Here is a 23,783-nt window from a genome sequence, read left to right as displayed (position 1 = left end):
ATTTCAAAAACCGCTTAGATATCTCAAGTTGCTCCATTTAGTTCATTTTCAAAATAGGTATGACGTATTTCGTAAATAATTCCACTCAACTATAAATACTTTCTAAGCCATAAATATTTAATTCACTCAATAAATGCACTTCAATCAGCAAACACAAATTGGAACGTTTTTCATTTATATTTCAGCATCTTTGACGCAAAACAAACGAAAAAAGCTTTTAATAAAAACATTTTCTGAATGAAATAAATTGATCAGTTTTGAAACAAACAACAGATCTTTATTTCGAGCGAAATACACACAAAAATAATAACAGTTTGTAAACAATATCGCTCAGATGACGAATTGGTACAAATAAACATTGTTTTTGTAGTACGTGACCGCTGTGTTGGACAAAGGACACTTTTGTTCGGTACTGTGCTACTGGTTTACAGTAAGAATATTTTTTGGTTACGTTTTATGGCAATTTACCACGTGGAGTTTAAATTGACATTCATTTTTGGTTTGTATATAAATAAAGTAAAAATTTCAATTTTTTATCATGTCTGAAAAAAACAAATCAATCAAAATGTTTTCAAAAATTATCTTTTTGCTTCTAGAGTCTCAAACTCTCAACTGAAAATAGTTTTAGATCTAATGGTAATAAAATGGTTTGTCATTTGTTTCAACAGATACCTACTATATTCAATCACTAACTTGATAACCATAGATATTTCATGCAAATACACACCCACATTTTCAGTGAAGTTTCCCGAACTATATCTTGAATAAGTAACACAGAACTAATGTCAACTTTTGTTTGATGAACAACTTAAATATAGTGGAAACTATCGTAATTGAGTGTGTTCCCAACATTTGTTAACTTGTTATTTGAACTTAGTACTAAAATGTTCTGGAATTTAAAACTACAGGATGTGTCATAGAGAAGTAAAATCAATTAATTTTTATTTGGACTATAAAAAATGCCACAAATGTATTTCGACTTTTTGAGAAAAGTAACTTCTTAATAACAGCAGCAGGCCAGCAGCACACCTCAAATGATCAATAAACAAAATAGCTGCATTATAACTGAAAATCGACGCTATTGTTTTGTAACGACCACTATTGCTGATTAATTTCATATCCTATGATTAAAGCATCCAAAATATGATGCTTTTTCGTGAGACTTTCAAGCCCCAAATGTAATTGATCTAACTTCGTAGGTTGCGCAAAATTATGTCAACTTAAAGTCACTTAGTTGATGCAATTTGCAAGTCAATTCAAATTGTATCTTAGTGCAGGTGAGAAGAAAATATGAAACAGTAAAGATAAAGTAGGTGTAAGAATAAAATATTATGTAGCGATGTCGCCACCTTTATGTTTATTTAAGTTTGCTATTCAGTGCTCTCGAGGAAATAAAATACTGAAACTCTTTGGACATTTCTGCAAGATATATTAGCGTATTACTATGAACAAAAGAGCAAGAATATTGTCCTGGATATTACTTGTGCTATGAAAAATTACAGTGGAATATTTAGTAGGTCTAAAATATTCTTATTATAAAGAAGATAAATAAGACTGTCTTATCGTATATAAGTTATATTTTGGTACCTCCAAACACCCAAAACAAATGATCAAATTATGACGTGGTGGGAAAACCAACAAAAAGTGAGTTAAAATAAACTTCTGTTTCGTAATAAAAGACAAAGAAATGATTAATCAACGAGTTATTTGTTCAATTTGCGTAGGTGCCTTTTTTATCGACGTAAAATCATCAAATGACCCCTCCCGCTGTGGGTTAGCAGCGGTGAGGGAGTGTCAGACTCTTACTGACTAAAATCGTCGTGTTCCGTCATAGGCCTTTTATGTACCAGGGCCGCGGTATCTCTTTCGAACAACCCGCAGCCCCGGCAGGCCTTGGCCCTGCTGGCCCCGCTGGGTTGCTGACATCTCTTGAGGAGCGCGTGGAACAACGCGCGCCGTCGACACGGGTCTGTCGTCTAGAAAGACAGAGGGACGATGAGCCACCCGAACTCACCGCCCACAGACCCACGCCTACGGTGGCCGGGAGTCATCTCGCGACACCCGGCGCCCATGGTGTCTACCTGGTCCAGCGCGGCGGCCGGGATGAGAGGTGCGAACTCTCTGGCGTTCCGCCTCCTCCTTCTCGAGCATGACCGCTTCGCAGAAGGAGGCGACGGCATCCCATTCCCTCGCCCCGACCATGGCCTGAACCAGGGCCGGACGCGAGAGGTCGCCGCCGCCCAAAGCCTCGACGAGGACCCGGCGGTGCCCTTCATGCGGGCACACCTGGACTGTGTGGTCCACCGTGTCCTCGGGGCTGTCCGCACAATGGTGACACCCGGGCGCCTCCTCACGACCGATGCGGTGCAGGTACCTCCCGAAACAACCGTGTCCGGTGAGGACCTGCGTCATGCGGTACGTGAGGGCGCCGTGACTCCTCCCGAGCCACTCCTCAAAGAGGGGACTTACCGCCACGATGGTGGCGTAGGTGCCTTCAACGGAAGCTGACGTATTTCAAATATTTAACTCGCTAAGATTACCTTGATACCGCGGCACTTCTCAACTTCCATTATTTAGCTGCTTGCTTACAATATTAATAAACATAAGCAAATAAAACAGAAGGCGATAATCTTAATAAAATAAACAATTGCGAAAGCGTAACACTCGAAGATTTCTGTGGAACCTACTTCTCGGAACATTAACTTAGTTTATCCCCGTCTAATTATTAAGTTTGTTTGAAATATCGTTTTCATCGCAACAAAAACTTTCCTTTAATGAATGTTGGCAGAGATATATAATTTTACTTGAGAACGTTGAACCGTTCCTATTGTTCCTTATATTTTGGTTTTCGTACTAAGATTAATATAAATCTTCTGTCTCTGAAGCTATGAAATGTAGATAGGAACGCAGGGAGAGTTTAATTATTGTTTGATTTTCTCGTATTTTAAATGATCTCATATTTTACATTCGATATTTATAATGAGGAAAGGCGTTTGTTTAGGTTATGGTTGTGTGTCAAGAGTGTATCATGCATGATGTCGTTCGTGTCGAAAGAAATGCTTAGCACTCAAACATCAAGTGATTACCTTAAAAAGCTTTATGCCACAAATATTGCGACCAATTTGCAGGTAATAAAGAAGCAAAATTTTACTTGAATTGAAATATATTTTCAGCTAAGAACCAAGTATTATTGTATTTTAATGATAACTAATTTAATTTTGCGTCTGTCAAAATTGCATTATACCTTATGTCACCACAAATCCCCTGACTTACAAACATACGGTACACTTTAAATCTATTAATAATAATAGTCGAATATTTTATTTCAGTCCAGGTAACGTTTGAACGCAGTTACGAAGAACATTAGACTCATCCAACCAACATTTTACACCCAGATTGGTAAGCTGACGTAAAATATTTACACGAGCGAATAATTTTATCAAATTGTTTACAAAACTGTTTTGCTAATTTAAATTCAGAACTCTGGTCCTTCGTAAACATAAATTATTTACAAACCTACATTTTCAAGTTCACGCAAAACTTTTTTTTTAGGAAAAAGGTTTTTATTAAAAAAGTTCTTACGTATCGGGAGAGTGGTCGACAAATGGCCGTGATCATAAGGTTTCAACGGATTTCAATTAATCCAGCCAGTCCTAAATTTTTATCGCCCCTTTAATCTAATAATGACTTTTATGGTTACTGAAAACTGTTCGCTGTTCAACGACGTTTTTATTATAACAGTTATTGATGGACTTGGTTCCGATAACCATTGGATCTGTCATATATCCGCGCTATAATTTAAAACGGGGAGCCGATAGCACGTTATTAATCCCATTAATTATTGCTTAAAAAATGCCGTGAAAAAAACCTCGAATCGTTGAGAATGACAAGGGTTACATTGGGTTACTTTGTAAGAAAATATATAAAATTGAAATCTATGATATAAATTGCACTAGAGACAAAAGTAATGGAGAACAAATAATTGTGCAGATGACTAATGAGAAAACCATTATAAGACTGTCAGCAACATGAATCACATCATATTTATTTAACCACACAAGCTTTCAACTAGCACAAAGTTTACTAGATTTCAAATAGAACTCATCACGCGAAATAACTTAAAGTTCCCAAGTCTTGCAATCGGCTAATACTTAAATTGATATTGAATAGCTGTAGTTATCGGCACCAGTTCAATATTCAATCGAAAATTCACTCCCTGACGACTGAAAGACTTGAAATCAACTGAATACTTTTGATGCAATTTGCTGTGTGAAACGACGCGACGGATTTTAACGAACGCCATCACGAACTACCGTCAATACTAAGGCAGGTCAATGAACTTTGATGGTCTCCGTAGGCCCTTGATTTGCCCCATCAGTATAATCTTGCTCCTTTTTAAGGCAATCTCTTTGCGACGATTTTTTTAAGTAATCTCGAGCTTATCGGTCGAAATAAACAGAGCCCGAAATTAGATTGTGGCCTAGGTGTCTAGATGAAGATTAGTTTTTTTGCTGAATATTTTATGTTTTTTATTATCTTAAATGAAAGATTGTTTTCTTAATGAGTTTTTTTGTGGGCTTACGTACTGTCTTGAATTGTGTAGTTTGTGGGCGTTTATCTCTTTATTACTATTTAATTAATACAAATATAATGAGATAAGGAATTAATAAAGTCATACTACTGTCAAAATTCAACTCACTATAATGTTGAACAACACGTTTAATTATGAAAGTTCTTTCTGCTGAAATGGTTACAACTCAATATAAAAGAAATTCGAACAAGAAAAGAAAAAGTTGATCCAAAAGATAACCCTATTACTAAAAGGTAATAAAATAATCGTAATATAAAAACGGTCACACTTCCAAGAAAATTTACATTTAACAAAATTTCGCCTGAACGACGTGTAATTTCATAAAATGACGTGTATACCATTTTACAGGATAACTTCATATTATTATGTATATTTTTCGTATGTAAATTATGACTTGGCTGTATATGTTTTACATAAATTATAATGTTTTTACGCTTGCTCTTTAAAGTTTGTATAAGATAAATACTATGTACTTAAATTGCATTATTTTGGCAAATGAACCATATTTTGTCATACTAAGGTTTAATAGGGAAATCATGTAGAAAGTATATGCTCGAAAAATATCCGCCTTTTCCCATGGGTGCCGTAAAAGAAAAGGATTATTTACGCTCACAGTGGGTTTCAGACGCAGTTTATACTAAGAACAACCACAATACAATAAGCGGCATTTTCGAAGATAGAAATTCATTAGATGATCTTTTTAAAATCATATATAGCATATGATAATAAAATCTGAATACCAGACTTTTACTCCACATTTAGGTATTCATTCTAGAGACCTTTGTGTACCAGGACTTCGGTAGCTCTTTCTAACACTACCGCAGCTCGCTTCAAAACTACTATGACCACAAAATAGTGAAAAATTGCCTTACCATTATTACCCATTAGTGAAAGTTAATTATTATTAATTAGTTAACATCTTTAAAATTTCTATCAATTTCACTATAATACCAACACATAATACGAAGAACCAGCAAATCCAATTAAGATGAAATATATAACGAACCAATTAAATTGATTCTGGGTCAAACCACATTGTAGTTGTAATGGGGGTAAGAAAGGGAAAAGGTACACCTCTTGACCTGAAGATCAAAACAACAATAATTTAAGTGCGCTTTGAAGGAGATAGAGGTTTATCCCACGCACAAAGTGCAGACAAAATAGTCGGCCGACTGTTAGCCAGCTTTAGTGTTTTTTTTCGTTTTTAGTCAGTCTGATACCGGACAAATTCCTGATCGTTGTTACGTACATATATCTTGGGCACCAATGGCTGATAAAAAGGTGAAGGAAAACATCTTGAGGAAACCTGGACCATAGTCTGAAATCTTCAACCCGCATTGAGCAAGCGTGGTGATTAATGCTCAATCCTTCTCCATGTGAGAGGAGACCTGTGCCCAGCAATGGGACGATAAAAAGGCTGTAACAGTAACAGTGTTACGTGTGTACTTCCATTCATCTTCATACTGATTTATAAGCCTAAAACTATCAGTCGACTAAAAGTTTTTCGTGTGAGCGCACTCTTATTGTTAACCGAATTTATGTAGTAATTGCTATGTCTACAGCCAATCTTGAGGGGTAAATGGATTCAATATAGTTATGGTTTTCTATTTCCTTACACAAACAACCGTAAAAGGCTGTGGAATAGGGGCTGGGCGATGTTGATCTTTTAAGGGGTGAACGAATTATATTGCATATTTGAAACGAGTAATAGATGGAAAAATATAAGTAATACTGCGTTATATCATTATTGTAAAATACGACAATATTTTTTTGTGATGAAATTTTTTAACAGAGATTTTTCAAAGACGTCAAAGATTTCATATTTTGAAACAGTCATCAAATCAAATAGCAGTTTTAGGTACTACTAGCTAATTGAGGTCGATTTATATTTAGCAACCAATATAAAACGTATTTTCTGCGTCTATATCTTACGCTTTGTAAGTTCTAAACGTAACAGAAACTACATTAATCTTATCCTTTGTTTTTTCTCAATGTTTTTCCGAGCTAAAATATGGAAATGTGCCTGGCAGTGGTCGGGACAGATTCCCGATAGTTGCTTGGTCCGATATTCTCTGTAAAAGGCCTTTGTTAGTAATAAGACTATGATAAGCCCGTAATAGGATTACTGGCTAAAACTGTAGACGACATATCTGTGTTATAATCAATTCTTGAGAATATTTGGAGCCTAAATCCGGACTTTGCTTAATACTACCGAAGTTCGAGCACCTTATCAGAGCAACTTATAAATCTGTCTAGTAAGTCTTAAAAGTTCTACAACTTCGTTTGCTGAGATAAAATAATTAGTTAAGATTTTTGGAAGTACGAAGTTTGTAAATTAATAAACGAGAAAATATGCGAAGATTTTATTATGATGGAATATTTTCGTGAGATATTTTTTTATAAATTTTAGAAGTATTTCTGTCAATTTTCTAAAAGTATTTTCCTCATATAATTAACACGTACTTATTCGATAATTATCTCGATCAAAAATGTAGGCGAGTTTTCCTGTTATCATATCGATACTGCTCAACTCGATACTCGAAACGAATGCACTTTTCCGGAATTGAAATTCAATCGGAATAGTGCTGAGAATTGAGTGTTAATGCTTCCATTGTTTCTCTTTTGATAGTATTTTATTGAAACGAGAACATTCTGTGCGATAATACTATTGTGCGAATTGTACTTTTGGATTCATTAGCCTTTTAGCCATGTTTTGTGAAGCTACGGTTTCTATTTTTAAGTCGAATACAGTGAGGCTGACGTGAATGCATTTTTTTCTGAATAATGCCAATAATAATACAGATTTAAATAATGCCTATCATTTTATATTTGAAAAGAATAGGTACGTAGCCAGATTGCAATGAAACGTGGTTGTAATGATATTCGATATGTATATGGGTACCATGAACGTAGTAACTTTTTTATTACGGATAGTTTTCTACATTGAAAAGTATAACCTTATTTCAATCGTCATCTTCACACAACAGATAAAGGCTCACCCACATTGTGTTTCTAAACCGACACTCGATCACTGCGAAGACAATAAAAATTGCAGCTTACCAACAGACCCCATGTTCCGTGAGTTTTATGACCCACCCTTATTGGCCAAGCAATGGCTTTATGGTTCATTTGATATGGATCTTAGGGAGCATTTTGATCAGCAATTCCCCACATTTGAAGAATAAGTATGGTGAAATCTGAATGTTAGTGGCCGCATTTTTATTGTATTGTATCGTTTTTATGTAGGAAGCCGACCTCAACATAGTTGGGGAAAAGGCTCAGAGGATGATGATGATGTATCGTTTTTCTTTTGTCAACAATTATTTGTGTCCTCTGAATTGTTATATTTAAATGAAGGACCAGCTATTTTTAGCAATACAGTTTTAAGTACTTCTATTCACCCGAACTAAAATTATCATTCTGTTATTTTCTTGAGACCACAAAACATCAGTATCGCTGTACAAAGAAGGCGTACATCAGTCCTGTTTTGGAGCAATTTTTTAACTTAAACATTTCTATCCAAACGCGTTTTCTTATGATAATATAGCGTAACATTACATTACTCACCATCACTCAACTTCTTAAGAATCAAACATACATTATACAAGGTGTTACAAAAATACCCGTAAAACTTATCGAAGTCATTGCTGAATGTGTATGTGTTTGTCAATGTGTTTATCTTGATATCGGAACTTTGTATTTCCGTGCATATAGTTATTCTGAGTAGTTACTTGTAATGTACAATTGGATATGTTTTTGTTTTTCCTATTTGGTTGTAACAAGCTGAAACCATTTATAAATCTGGCAATATTTGAAATCGCTTTAATCGACTTTAGGACCACGTTACGAAAGTAAGTGTTACTTGTTTCTTTTATAACAACCTGTATGAAAAAGAAAATTTATATTTAGAAGGTAACACAGATAAATGATACAGCCCACACTCTTAAAATGATAGTCTTGTATGAGTCTCAAGGGAACTTTTGGAAAAAGGTTTTTTTCAGTAGCGGCTACTCCACAGAGAATTTTGTTTGGAGGTATTTAAATAAATAATTTGAATACATATCCTTACTAATATTTTAAGTACGAAAGAGAGTTTGTTTGTTTATCTTTTACGATTTTCTGTTAGGTAAAAGGGTTAAACTGATTAAGATGACATTTAGAATGGAGACAGAGACAGAGCCAGGAGACAATTATCAGGTACTTTTGTCGAGATGCGAAAAGAAGATCCCTTAGGACGCGAGTGAAACGGAGGGAAGTAACTAGTTCGTTTTATGTTTAAAGATACCAGTGTTCATGTTTTTCTTATTGGGTTTTCAAATTACCTAACGTGTACGAAAACCGCAAGACGTCAAAATTATAGAGGTGGTACCTAACATAGTCTTTTATTTTCACGTTTTCATGGAAACCAAACCGGATTTACTGCTTAAGTAATAATAATGTAATTATGTGTCTAACTCCTTTTTATGTATAACGCCTTCTTAGAATAATTGAGTAGTGAGAACTACTGCAATTGTGTTGGTGAGTTGGCATATTGGCGTATTTGCCAAACATTGACCAATGCGCCAAACTTGCCAAGCTTCGTATATTATTCATAGCACCGGGATTATTATATATTTATCCAGAATCTGTGTATTTACTTCTGCTACCCTTTGCGAATAACCAGTACTTTAGTTCTGCGTTAAGACATAAACTCTAGCCCTCTTATTATAAAAACTGCCGCAAGTAGTGGTTTAAACCAGACTGAAGACGTCTTGGTTTGTTACGGTACTTACGATAGTCTTGACATCCTAATTACAAAACGTAGACTAAGAGAAGACTGTTTAGTACTTCGATTTGTCTATGGTTCAAATAATATCCACAGATTATAAGCAACAAATATTTAAATCATTCGCTCAATCGTTCCGAATTCTATGCGACGTTCCTTTTTACATTATTTTGTTAAGTCTATTTTGATGAAAAATAAATAACTATGATAATAAAAAAAATATCTCTGCAGTTGAAAATATTACTTTTTATTATTTAAAGGTAATTTTATATTTCTAGTATCTTTTAACGATATACATGATCCAATTATTGTCTTTTAAACAACTATCGAGTTTGCGCGTATAACGGAACGTCAGCGCGCGTATCCGAGTTATGTTTTGTTTTTAGGTTAGAAATAATTTGGATTATTTTCATCCCGATTTAAATGATTAAATAAGACGTTGTGCCTCTAATTAGAACCTCTTCAAAATGAAGTGCACAATAACTTACCTACACACAGAATATCGTGTGCATTAAATTACCAAAAGAAAATGAAACATTTGAAACAACATAAAAGTAGAAAATTATATTTTATTCCGACGTCTATTTATACAGTCAAATGCACTGATACATGTTGGACACTGTTCTTCATCACACAATATTGTTCCCTTTCTCATCTAGGCATTTTTGTACATTTTAGCAAGCTTCCAGTCTTTTACAAACATTGCATATTACTGGCAGAGATATGGCGTGCAAAACGCCAAAATAGTCTTGAATCTGTAAATAAACAATAGACTGTATGATGATCTGATATATTTTCGGAATTTCATCAAAATCTACGTGGTAGTTTATGTGTGGAACATAAACAAACATCCATAATAAAAACTTTGACTCGTATACAATTAATTAGGATGTTTAGGCAACCTACTTGCACTGTAAAGGCTACTTACTTTATGGCGAGCCCAGTTGAGCATCATAGGATCATCCTGGATTATCATCATGCATTCAATTGACTATTATTTCGAAAAACGTAAATCGATATTTATATCGAAAATTGTCGTCAGATAATTTGAAGGGATTTTGTCGATGACGCATTCTGTTGGGTCCCCGGACACTCTCAATAGTATTCTAACACATCAAAGGATTCCAAATCACACATATTTATATCCACTTTCGTTTTTTTTTCATCACAAAACAAATAACCTCAAAAGTAAATAATGTCGGAATTTGACGTTTGTCGACTAAGTACTGCAGTTAAACTAGGGAGCTCGATGGTTTATCTTTTGTACTACAGATAGTAATAGGACTTGCGATAAACTGCGTTTTGTAATAACGTTTTTTCAAGGTCGTACTTAAAGGTGGATTAAAGGTAGTACAAAAGCCGATACTTATTTGATGCCGCGTTTTATAATAAGAGGGTAGAGGATTCGGCCACTTAGATGTTCAAGGAATTATTTATTAACATTTGAATTTATAATTTAGACAATTTTATGTACACCTGGCAACATGTCTATCGGATTTATCTGAACATAAATACAATAATTATATGAATAGATTTTTCATTATTATCCTAAAGTACCCATTACTTTTCATGGTATGTACCTCTTTTTTTACAGTGCTTGAAGTATTAGTCAAGTGTCAAGTGGTATGTATTTGAACTTGACACAGAAAAAAGGCATCCAAATAAAATAAGCTCTTTATCACACAAAATAAAAGATATAAAACGTATTATATATGCTGTTTATTTATTAATATACAAACGGTAGACAGGTTGCAAGAAAACCAGTTGTAAGTAAGATGGAGTGTCGATTTGCTGAGGGTGCAGAAATTGGATGCGTCAAGCTGAAGACTGAGCGATATGGGGTAAGTAAGGGGAGATATCGGTGCTATAGTAAACTAATATTACCTATAGCAAAATGGCTCAAAATTATGAGGTAGAAAAATTGAGTAATGAAATTTTACAAGCAAATAATTTCATTATAAAATGTTCTCTTCAATAATAATTACAATAACATTTCGCCTGAAAAAAAAAGATCTCTGTAGCTTCGAAGGAAAATAAGTCAAATTGTATTCTTTTAGTTTAATTTTTAATATAAGATAGATTTAATATAATTAGGATCTCTTACCTTTCTTTATTGACATAAATACACCTACATATGTTTATACTTCTCTCAAAAAATAGCAACTAAAACGCAGAATTAAGTTAGCAATTTGTTTTAAACTCTCACTTTCAACGTGGCCCAGTTAACAATGGTACGTTAAAATGTGGTTTAGAACACTGAGAATGAATAATTAACTTTATTCCGCTGCTAGTGGCGTCGGTTGCATGTTTTCGGGGCCATGATTTTAGTGATACTAATTTGTTTGTGAAACGGAACGTGTATTTCTTTTTAGAACTACATTTTGAGTGACCAACAGACTCTGCAATGATTTTTTGGAAAGAATGGTGAAATTAATACCTATATCACTTTCACCGTCCTATGTAGCTGTGATGAATAATTAGACCTTATCATTTCAAGTATCAATATTGAAGAGTGTAGGAAATGTGACAGACAACATAATTAATTCTGACTTCTAAAAAATCAGTTTTCCCCCTAATCCTTGTTATTATAATTCGTTATTTACTGCCCCAAACAAATAAATTTTATCGCCAACATCATCCTCCGAGCCTTTTCCCAATCATGTTGGGGTCGGCTTCCAGTCTGACCGGATTCAGCTGAGTACCAGTGCTTTACAAGAAGCGACTGCCTATCTGACCTCCTCAACCCAGTTACCCGGGCAACCCGATACTCCTTGGTTAGACTGGTGTCAGACTTACTGGCTTCTGACTACCCGTAACGACTGCTAAGGATGTTCAATGACAGCCGGGACCTACAGTTTAACGTGCCATCCGAAACACAGCCAATGGTGTCTAAGATATACTTAGAAAATACATACAAACTTAGAAAAGTTGCATTGGTACTTGCCTGACCTAGTATCGAACCCGCGCCCTCATACTTGAGAGGTTGGTCCTTTACCCACTAGGCCACCAAACATCAACCAACAAACCAACAAACAACAAACAGAAATTAAAAACAAAACGTTTAAAATCCGGCTGCAAATTCAAATAATGTTATCAAATGAAAAGTCCACGTAATTGTTAGGCATTCCAATATTTTCATAGGACGCTGAACCTTGCCAAGGTAATGAAAAAATAACACGGGTGTATCGATTTTTCACTCGATCCACAAACCCGCTGTACGGCTATGGAAACAATGATAGGGGAATATTTTACCTTGAAATACCATTTGAATTTTTTCGTTGACTCGCAACATGTTGAATCAGAAATATCTTTACCAAAATTAGATAGGCTCTAAACCACATCGACGACTTCAGGCCAAATAAAGTTGCTTTTCCGAAATATTTATTTGTACAGATCATGTAACTACTACTACGGCTTGTATTGAATTCAGCATATCATTGACACCAGGGCTTACTAGGTGATTAAAGCTGCAGTTCTAAGCTTGACTTTTACCGAATGCGGAAAGTATTTTTTTCAGTAGGCACGTATCTAATTTTCACACTAAAGAATTCCATGTCTAGTTAAAAACGAGTCAGCACAAAATGTATTGAGGTCAACAAACATGCAAATAGTTTGATGGATGTCGTTAAAAAATTAATATCAATTAACAACTGTAAAACGAATCATACTCGCACTCGAACGAAGAATAAATTGGAAATATTTTTTACATTTTACAAGTTCATATTTTCATTTTTTTTTTTGCTCACGTTATGTTTGTTCCAGATTGAACTCTCGACACGATATGTCACGGTTGTATGAACACAATCTGAAAACTATCGAAAAATGCCTGAATTCGTTTCGTTTCTCAATTTTTTACTGACGAGGTTATAAAAGACCCCCATAGCCGATGAAATAAATGACTAACACTATTTTTATAACTATGTGATTCATGTTTCTAAAAATAGAACACCATATAGGTACTGAGGTTTGTGGTCCCTTGATGCTGTGAAAAAAGCAGTATCCTAAGTCTACGCAGTCAGCTGCGGGTTGTTCGAAAGAGATACCGCGGCCCTGGTACATAAAAGGCCTATGAAGGAACACGACGGTTTTTAGTCAGTAAGAGTCTGACAGTCCCTCACCGCTGCTAACCCACAGCGGGAGGGGTCATTTGATGATTTTTGACGTCGGAAAAAAAAGTCTACGCAATCAAAAGTTAAGGGCATACATTTTCAAAGGGATCCTAAACCCATAGGTTTCCTTCCAAGTATCATGAAATTTGGCAAGTTTTGAAATATCCTCGTCCGCGACCCTGTTCGATTTGATCCATACTAAGACCACCACATGTATGCAAAACATTTTGGCAGAATTAACAAAACAAGGAAACAAAGTAATAGTTAAATAATTATTCCCCTAATTATGGAAAAGGGCCAACAGGACCGGGTAAATACGTGTTTAGAATAGATACTGTTAAATAAATAGCCTTAAGCAATTACGGAAATTGAATAAGTTAAAATGACGCATAAAATAAATGTACCTACCATAACAGCAATTATAGATATCTATTACGTAATTCTGATTAAGACACAAGGTTGTATATGTCAAAAGATCATTTTAAAAGTACTTACATAATGTAAAATTATTTTCTCCCATACATAAACTGAGTTTGCTCTATAAAATCCTCAGGGAATATCAATAGAAATGAAACAATATCGAGGTAGCGGCTACCGTAAGTTAAGAACTCAATTGATGCGATTACTTGAAAGAGCATACATATTGCAACTTCTCTCTCGGAAACTCAGTCATTTAATAGAACAATTCAATAAATAACAACCATTGAATTTGGCCTGAACATGTAATACGTAAACCCGTATTTTTATCATTTGTTTGCTTAATAAAGTTAGTATAGTATGGCCATAACCGCTGTGCACTCCCTGAGGTATGCAAGGCGAGGTGGGAGGCGAGGAAAAAGAGCATAAGTTCACATGAGATCGATATACGTCAGACAAATCTAACGATATCAGTTTTCATTTCTAAGGCAGGACTTGTGGCGGAACGGTGGTCGGAATCTATATTATGCTTGATATTGTATTAAAATACCTAGACAGTTGATGAATGAGAACTAAAGTTAAAATTCAAATCAGGATTTTTTTATTGAAAATTTACTATAATTACAAACAAATAGATATATGTAGATAGTATAAGAAGTAAAGTTATTCCGACATAGATTCTGTTTCAACTTCATCTTCCATTTCGTCATCATCTTCATCGTCCATGTCGCCATTGGAACTTGAATCAGTCTTGCTTTGTTATGAATTAACCTAAAATCGCGATTCCAGTAATCATTTTCATTTTTCTGGACATGATATTTCATGATCGGAAAGCTTTCTCTGTCTACTTTTCTTTTCTTGAAATATTCAGCCACTTAAAAAATCACGGTTTTTACATCTCGAGATAACGCACGACCCATCTTTGAATTTTTATCTCATGTGCATCTGACATTGACGGTCCGATACAAATGACACTACCTGCCGGGCGGACTGACAGACCGCGTCACCCTCCGCCTCTCCGCGCGTACCTCAGGGAGTGCACAGCGGTTATGGCCATACTATAATATCATACTCTGAACTGAAGATCGGATTTTATATTCCAAGTTTATTAACGAAATCTGAAATATTTTTTGTTATTTTTATTTCTATGAAACCGATAGTGTTGAACCACTGTGAGAATTTGTTTTTCGGGGAATTCGTAAAAGCGTACCTACTTGGAAATCATAAGCTTGATTTTTCACGAAGGTTTGAAGACACTGTTTTTATTTTAATCACGTAACTTGGTTATAATATACAATGCCGTTTTTCACACAATAAAAGAAGTTTATATTATTAAAGCCAGATACGGTTATTCACGAATATTTTATATGTAGAACAAAAATATCAGGCACACTCCACTACCGTAACTTTATTACCTCTATCATACTTACCGACATAAATATAACCCTGCTATAACTCTTATTTAATTCGCCCAATATTTTACGCATAATAGTGCGAGAACTGTAATTTTGTCAAAAACAATTGAAACAATAAATTGAATACAGTTGGACGGAATTTACACCAATACTCGGCCGTAATAAAGACCTTTTGAAAGGTAACCTCTTTTATTGTACCAAAAAATTTATATCCCAACTTGAGACTTTGCCTTTGAATGTGTTCCACTGCGGGTTTTGTTCCTGGCTTTAATTAAACAGTCGAAGATCGCCGTCGATGGATTAGGAACATATAAATGATATCGTTCCAAAGTGTGGATATATTAAGACAGTTAGGGTGGCCATCTTTATTGGCCAGTCGTATAACGACTTTCAACTTTCTTTTTCACCTTTAGAACAAAGAGGTTTCTTTAAGAATTAGTGCTGTAATATTTAAGCACTCAAAGGACGTTAAGATGTGCGGTAAAAAAGTTAGGTTCTTCAGTTTTATTTTATTGAGATGTATTTGGGTTTGGTTCCTATAGATTTTGTGTTTCGTTTTATATATATTGTGCATTTATTTTTCACCTATTAGATTAATTTTACACGGCTGTGTCCGATATGAAGTTACGGTGGCAAATAATTTCTTACAAATTCACTAAAGCTCTGTTAATAAAAACGAGTCGAGTTCAAAAAACGCTATTTAAATAAAAATTGCAGACAGCTTTTCTTCGTAACACGTTCTTTCATATTTGTTACGAAATAAAATGTATTCCAAAAACGTGTGTTAATAAAATTCATATTTGCAATTTATACTCGATTAATTTTGACGAAAGTCCATTTTTATTGACCGCCAGCCATTTCAAATCATGACTGCCAAACGAGAGGTCATTGCTCTTTTATTTCTTTCACTTCGTTTTTAGAGTCCATAAAATGTATTTACCTTCAGCGTGATTTATAGCAAAAACCTTTTTAATCTACGTAAAATATTACAAAAAATTGTGGATATTTTCTTTAGATTAAGTAATATTAGTAAATCCTAGTAAATCGTGAACAGTATTTTATGTGTCGAAAACCTGTGTAGGTACTAAATGATTGTTTCTATTAAATGAAATTGTAAAATATCCCCCACCCTCTTAATATTTTTCTGAGAATCAAAACTAAGCATAGAAAAATTTACTGTTAAGTATAGTGCTTCATTTAAAATGATATACCGCAATAATGTAAACGAAGCAATCTACTACAAACATTTGCGAAAAAATCAATCATTTTAAACAACGACATAGAAATCTATAAGGCCATCCTAACAAAAGAAAAACGACATAACGAGGCCTCCACAAAAATCCTTTACACAACCAAAAATAAATTCAATAATAACATAAACTGTATCCTAAAAATAAAAGCAAATTGAAGGATGGCAAAGGAAAACCACCTTTTATCGGTTCAAAGGGAATTGATAAACCTATCTTGTTCTACAAACAGCATTATGTTCATACTGGTTGTTTGTTCTTGCGTGTAAAGAAAATCGAAAAGAATCGGAACAAGCAACCGGGTCGGTAAACAATAGAAGATCTCGCTACTACATTTTGTCAAATTATGTTACAAGGAAGTTTCGAGAAGTTAGGCTGTAAAAACAGTTTCGTATATCAACTATGATATAATTCATTGGTTTTAGTAAGTTGTGGTAATGCGGTGGTCGGGAAAAATCCTGGTTTTGGATATTTTAATTGTAATGCCTAGCTCTCATTGTAGATCTAAGTGTAAGTAGATAGATCTTTCATCCCATAAAAAATCTTTGTTTAAAATTTCACCTATAACAAAATTTCAGTTACCGCCATTTTTCACCTACCGGGATCTTCAAAATATACATATACCTGATTAAAAAGAAACAAAAGCTGTATCCCATCTTAACTTTCTAAAAACATCGACCAGAAAAGGTAAGCAACCTTATTGCTATTACATAATATATACATAAGTAACTTCACTGCTTTTCTATACAACAGTGCATTTATTTAGTAACCACATCAGTAAAAATTTATTTGAGAACTTCAAAAACTCCGTAACATAAAGCGACCTCATATTGTTTGATAGAAGCAAACATGTGGGCATAAGAAGAAACTTAATAACTAAGTATGAGTGCACTTGTTATAAGTGCTAAGACGTTTGCCTTTCCAGTTTGTTCAAGTTAAGTGCCTCTTTGTGTAGCGACAATAATGTGGCTACTTATGTTTGTTCGATATTTATATGTTTGTATTTTTATTTGGATAAGTGCAGTTACATTGTAAGTAGGTATAGTTATCGGCACGAATCTTGAGCTCTGACCTTCACCTGCGCAGAAGTAATTTATTGGGTCCCTTTTGTGGTATGAAGTGAGACGCGGGGGCGGGCTAAAGCGGTGATTGGCCCGCAGTGCATCGCGTCATAGCCGTCACTCAGGGTTGGCTCCTTGCTAATAAATCACTTCTGTGCAGATGTAGGTCAGAGCTCAAGATTCGTGCCGATAACTATAAGTATCAAACTCAAATATGAAATATTAGATTATGTATAGCATCTTAATGGTTGCAGCGATTTAGGTACAGATTCTGAATACTCAGCTTAGAAATAAATTACTCAGCATTGTCTAATAGATTGGCTTTTGCTGACCAATTATACTTTGGCCTATTTCCTCTAGAATGCTCTCAGTGTTCTATATTCTACGTGAAAACTAAGATAACCTTATCACACAGAAATTATTGAAAATAAAATGAGATGCGGTTCATGTCACATCAAATTGCCATATTATAATGTCTAATCTAGCCATTATTTGGTCACTTACAAAATTTTACATTCAGAAAAATTACAAACAAAACTTAGAGTATTTCTGTAAGAAACTAATTCACAGACGCTCTCGTAAATCCCGTCGCTTGCTGTTGACACAAACAAATGCATAACGCTCAGACGACGCAAGAATGCAACGGTTCTCATCTTCCTGAACAAACAGACTCGCCTTGAAGATATGAGGAAATAATTAACGAAATAGCTTTTGTTTTTGCTCAGCTTTGAAACATTAGAATAGTTTTTTGTTTTTGATAGAGAATTATGATTAGTTTTTCTAATGTTTCATGCAAGTAAGTACCAACAGCAAAATCACCTGAATGAAATATCGTATAGGTACTTTTAGAAAAAAAAAACAAAAGTAAATCAACTGAAAACTACATTAAAATCTAATAAATTAATGGTAATAACCATTACAACAAAGCGACTCGATAAAATCAAAGCAGAACAATTCAAATTAATACCAAATAACTCGATCAAATATTTATAGAACTAATCGCGTGCTTCCATATAATTTTGAGGTACGACTTTCATAATTATACATTGTTCGGATATTATAAGGCTATTAAAACAAAACAAAGCACGGATTACGTGCAATAAAGCATTAAACGCCATCATGACTTGTACCGGCACTTTACAGCCGAATAATGCAAGGCATTGTTCCTTAAATTTCAACTTTGCTTATGCAAATAACGTAGCTCCATTGAGTCTCGACAATAGAAACTTGCCGAGTCCATATTCTGTACGTATATCCGAAAATGAACAATTTAAAATAGGCTGAATGGCGACGTTTCAATGCTGTCAGCTTTTGGCGCGAAATGGAGCGTTTGACAGCTGTCATTTCTGTTGGATAATGGGTCCATGCCTGATATTGGTCACACTCCAGTGTCCAACTGTGCTAGCACTTTTCAGCTGGGGCTTTATTATGTAAATATATTGCACGCCTATAACGGTTGTCAATGTTTGAACAAAAATGGTTGTAAAAGTCTGCGTCAGAAATTCAGTTTCCTAGAAAGACGGTAGCGCGAACACTTAGGGAAAACTAAGGTACCTTTTCATTTGTAATCTGCAAACAGAATCTAGGAAGCAAACCCAGAGCTCTAACGCAAAATAAACGTAATTCCAGAGCACAAACTTCCCTTTTCTATTCATGAAGCAATTTAAAATATCTCGGCCATTACGACTGACTGTTTGTGTTTATGAATATCACAAAATATTTAAACGGCTCACTCACAAATGTACACAAAAATTCGCGTTGCCGCTGAAATTCCGACAGAAATACTGTTAATGTTGTAACGCGCAATGGTTTTACGAAAAAAAAAGTTGTTTTTGCGGTTAGGTCAGGAAATGTAAAATACGGATATGGGCTCGCGGATATGAACTTTACATGCAGAAATTGTGTTCAGGATTTTATTATACTGCATAAAACACTAAAATCTTCATGCAATTTTCAATAAAAAATTGTTCCGAGAAGTATAATAAAGTACAATAAACACATAGCGAACACTTCGCGTAGTGGAATGAGAAAGTGTCAGGTACACGGTTCTACCACACAAGAATAGATAAGAGGGTACATTTTACTTTGAACGCCCACACTGAAGAGTAATTTCGTTCTTTTCCGTAAAAAAAGTACGTAACTATATTCCTCGCTTGTAAAAACATTAGTTGCCATCCTTTTGTGGACAGTTTTTTGTTTGAGGACAAAGTAATTAACTTTAATTCGGGTTGTATACATGTGCTAGGCAGCTTAGAATTACTACGAGCAAAATGTTAGTTGCCACGCCGTACCCAGTAGCAATCTACTTGTGAAGGCTACATTATATTTTGTTATTTATGAGATCCACAGAGGAAATGGTTGCGTTTAATTAATATAGTTCGCAAACTGTGTTAGCTTCATATTTTGTATTGTTCTATAAATAACAAAGAAGGTCTTTTTTATCGTACTGTTGTTACTGTTACTGCCTTTGTATCACCCCACTGCTGGGCACAGGCCACCTCTCACGCGGAGAAGGATTGAACATTAATCACCACGCTTTCTCAATGCGGGTTGGTGATTTCAGACTATATGTATAGTCCAGGTTTTCTCAAGATGTTTTCCTTCACCTTTTTATCAGCCATTGGTGTCCAAGATATACTTAGAAAGTACATGCGAACTTAGAAAAGTTGCATTGGTACTTGCCTGACCTGGATTCGAACCCGCGCCCTCATACTCGAGAGGTTGGTTCTTTGCCCACTGGGCCACCACGACTCACTTTTATCGTACATACGGGGGAAAAACGTCTGAAGGAATAATATGAAATGTGATGTAGTTAAAATCGTTCATTCATTTTTGTCAACGGTCTCTTTGTAATATTTAAAAGGCCAATGATGGATGATACCTATGTCTGAGTATTTAGAGGCGTGTCTATTTTTGTACCAAGTTTTAAAAATAATACAAGGTTAGAAATAATGTTCATTTGTCATCGTCGATATACATAATAACAAAGTCCTTTATTTTAAAGATTCCTTTGAATATATTGGTAAACTTCTAATGGATTTTTGGTATAAATAGAAAGCGTTTAACCTCGTCTTTATTATTGCAAATAGTAGGTCATTTTTGTACACTGTACGAGTACCACCTAAGTATTCCACGACTTGGATCATGTCAAGGAAAACAAATTAGCCGCTTCACCTTACAGTAATAAAAATACATGTAAAATAAAAATTATATGGGTTGGCAAGGCTCGGAGCCAAATTTTCACTTTGATATTGAATAAGGTTTGTAAAAAAAAGTTCTAAACTATTTTATAACACGATTTATTTTTTGATTTTCAATGTAACAAAAACTTTAATATAAACAAACTTTCTGGTAGTCCAGCATGGCTGCAGATGTTTTCTTTAAGCTGAAACAATAAAAAAATTATTAGATTGATTCTGAAAATTATGATAAGTACATATATGTATACTTATACAATACAACAAAAATATATGTTTAAAATGATAGGAGATCCCACAATCTACACCATTTTTTCATTTTATTATATTTAACTAGCTTCTGCCCGCGGCTTCCCCCTCGTGGTGTGTTAATAAATAACCTATGAACCTGGGTTATCACCTATCTACATACCAAATTTCAACCAAATCGGCAAAGCCGTTTTTGCGTAAAAGAATAACAAACATACATACATCCATCTATGAATGACAATATGCACAATGCACATTACAAAGATCAGGTATTTAGCCAGTAACATAGTAGTAGTTGTATTTTTTTATAATAATCAAAATACTTACAGCTAACTACTAGCATACTTTAAAAAAGTCGTGGTGGCCTAGTGGGTAAAAGACCAACCTCAAGTATGAGGGCACGGGTTCGATCCCAGGTTCAGGCAAGTACCAATGCAACTTTTCTAAGTTTGTATGTACTTTCTAAGTATATCTTAGACACCATTGACTGTGTTTCGGATGGCACGTTAAACTGTAGGTCCCGGCTGTCATTGAACATCCTTGGCAGTCGTTACGGGTCAGCCGAAAGTAGAAGCCAGAAAGTCTGACACCAGTCTAACCAAGGGGTATCGGGTTGCCCAGGTTACTGGGTTGAGGAGGTCAGATAGGCAGTCGCTTCTTGTAAAGCACTGGTACTCAGCTGAATCCGGTTAGACTGGAAGCCGACCCCAACATGATTGGGAAAAGGCTCGGAGGATAGATGAATCAAAATACTTACAGCATTCATTGGAAGGCACACATTTGCCCGCCGAGTTCCTTAAGTAGCCAGCCACACATTCACAAGCTGGTTTGAAGCAACCAGCGGCAATAGCTGGACAGGGTGGAGGACGTTTCAAATGTTCACAAGACTTATAACAGACCTCCAGCTCACATTTGTAGTACTGTTCGTTGGGTGGACAATCTGAAATGTAGAAAATAAAATACCCTCAAGTACTACTTCGATCTAGCGTACATTCTAATTCATTTCCATCGATGTTATGTACATAAAGTACATCGGCATTTTGAACTTCGAGATTCCGAAGTACAGTCAATTTTTTATACTTATTTATTGTATTGGGGATTGTCATCCACATGGACATGTCAACAACATCATCATCATCCTCCGAGCCTTTTCCCAATCATGTTGGGGTCGGCTTCCAGTCTAACCGGATTCAGCTGAGTACCAGCGCTTTACAAGAAGCGACTGCCTATCTGACCTCCTCAACCCAGTTGCCCGGGCAACCCGATACCCCTTAGTTAGACTGGTGTCAGACTTACTGGCTTCTGACTACCCGTAACGACTGCCAAGGATGTTCTATGACAGCCGGGACCTACAGTTTAACGTGCCATCCGAAACACAGGCAATGGTGTCTAAGATATACTTAGAAAGTACATACAAACTTAGAAAAGTTGCATTGGTACTTGCTTGACCTGGGATCGAACCCGCGCCCTCATACTTGAGAGGTTGGTCCTTGGACATGTCAACAACATGGACGATGTAAATTCCTCTAAATTCTAGTAACACCAAATTATTACTTTAAGTGACTTTCAATATAAAGATAATCAGATCGCATAAAAACAATATTTCGGGTAGCGTATGAAAAAGTAATTCCTGTAGAACTTTGAAACTTTGTTTGCTTTATGATTATGATCAACGTTAGGCTAGTAAAACTTATCCATATTATGCAAATGTTATAGGATCAGTGGCCATTGCTATTCAAATATGTTGTAGTATAATTACGCAAATCAAGTTGTAATCGATATAGCTTTACAACTACATATAGTTCATGGTAGATACGGAAGATAAAAATCAAAACCACATGCAATTAAACAATCCTTTGTAACCTTGACAACAAAGTATCTTTTCCTTATTCTTTAGAAGCAAATAGTGTACATTATAAATGTTAGTAATTTACAGTATGTAAATATTAAATAATTGATCTCAATGAACTATGTACCTACACTAAGAATGAGTTAGTCAGCACTTAGTTCCATGTTTAATAATACCACTTTATTTGGCTTAATTATCAAATAGAGAAGAAAATTGTGATAAATCTTTCGCGTTCTCCTTGAAAATTTACTGGTATCGGAGCAAAAATTCTAAAATTCTAATAGTTTATGATTTTTTTTGTAGTAACAACGTGTATAATCGCAAACACTTATCAAGTTACAATTGATACATTAAGTAGTTTTCACTGTGTTATGACTTTCGTATGTCATTTTCTATGATAGGAGAAAACATGAGATGTATTGAGATCATAGGTCAATTTTAATTAAACTATCTACTATTATTGACAATGTTTTGATACATTATGACTATGAGGTCACAGTTTATCAGTTGCAGCGTGGAAAAGAGGTCTTAGGAACGATAGTACATATTTAAATAAATATGACCTACTGAAAAAATAAGCGATATAATAAACACTTACCAAAAGGTTTTTCGTCTGCAGGTACAGCCGAAACAATAGTTAAAACGGCAAAAAATAAACAAATAGGAACCAAATAAGATGCCATTTTTTAAAGAACGTCAGGCTACTGTGATACCAGAATAGATAATGAGCCTAACGCTCGTCTTTATATAATAAATCTGCGTTGTTTTTGCTATAGCTAATCACAGTGTTGTCTAGCAAGCTCTTGGTAATCTTAATTTTATTACACCAGTTTGTTTATCAACAACAAACAATAATCACGTTATGCCTAAACTATAAGTGTAA

At 34.9% G+C, this 23,783-nt stretch overlaps 1 protein-coding gene and 1 long non-coding RNA gene across 2 annotated transcripts; both read right to left on the bottom strand.

Annotated features, from left to right (window-relative positions):
- Positions 1 to 9,908: 9,908 nt before the first annotated feature.
- LOC135117758 (uncharacterized) lies at positions 9,909 to 10,746 on the bottom strand. Its single transcript, XR_010277134.1, has 2 exons — positions 10,285 to 10,746; positions 9,909 to 10,111 (listed from the first exon to the last, which is right to left on the bottom strand). It is a non-coding gene; the product is annotated as an uncharacterized LOC135117758 (long non-coding RNA).
- Positions 10,747 to 20,888: 10,142 nt separating this feature from the next.
- LOC110381892 (venom serine protease inhibitor) lies at positions 20,889 to 23,659 on the bottom strand. Its single transcript, XM_064037751.1, has 3 exons — positions 23,499 to 23,659; positions 21,809 to 21,991; positions 20,889 to 20,990 (listed from the first exon to the last, which is right to left on the bottom strand). Exons 1-3 carry the CDS (start codon positions 23,581 to 23,583, stop codon positions 20,986 to 20,988), a joined length of 273 nt encoding a protein of 90 aa, XP_063893821.1. The 5' UTR covers positions 23,584 to 23,659; the 3' UTR covers positions 20,889 to 20,985.
- Between the last annotated feature and the right edge of the window lie 124 nt (positions 23,660 to 23,783).

The sequence above is a fragment of the Helicoverpa armigera genome, chromosome 14 (assembly GCF_030705265.1).
Source record: "Helicoverpa armigera isolate CAAS_96S chromosome 14, ASM3070526v1, whole genome shotgun sequence".
NCBI classification, from domain to species: Eukaryota; Metazoa; Arthropoda; class Insecta; order Lepidoptera; family Noctuidae; genus Helicoverpa; species Helicoverpa armigera.
This window is presented reverse-complemented; position numbering and strand designations above follow the sequence as displayed.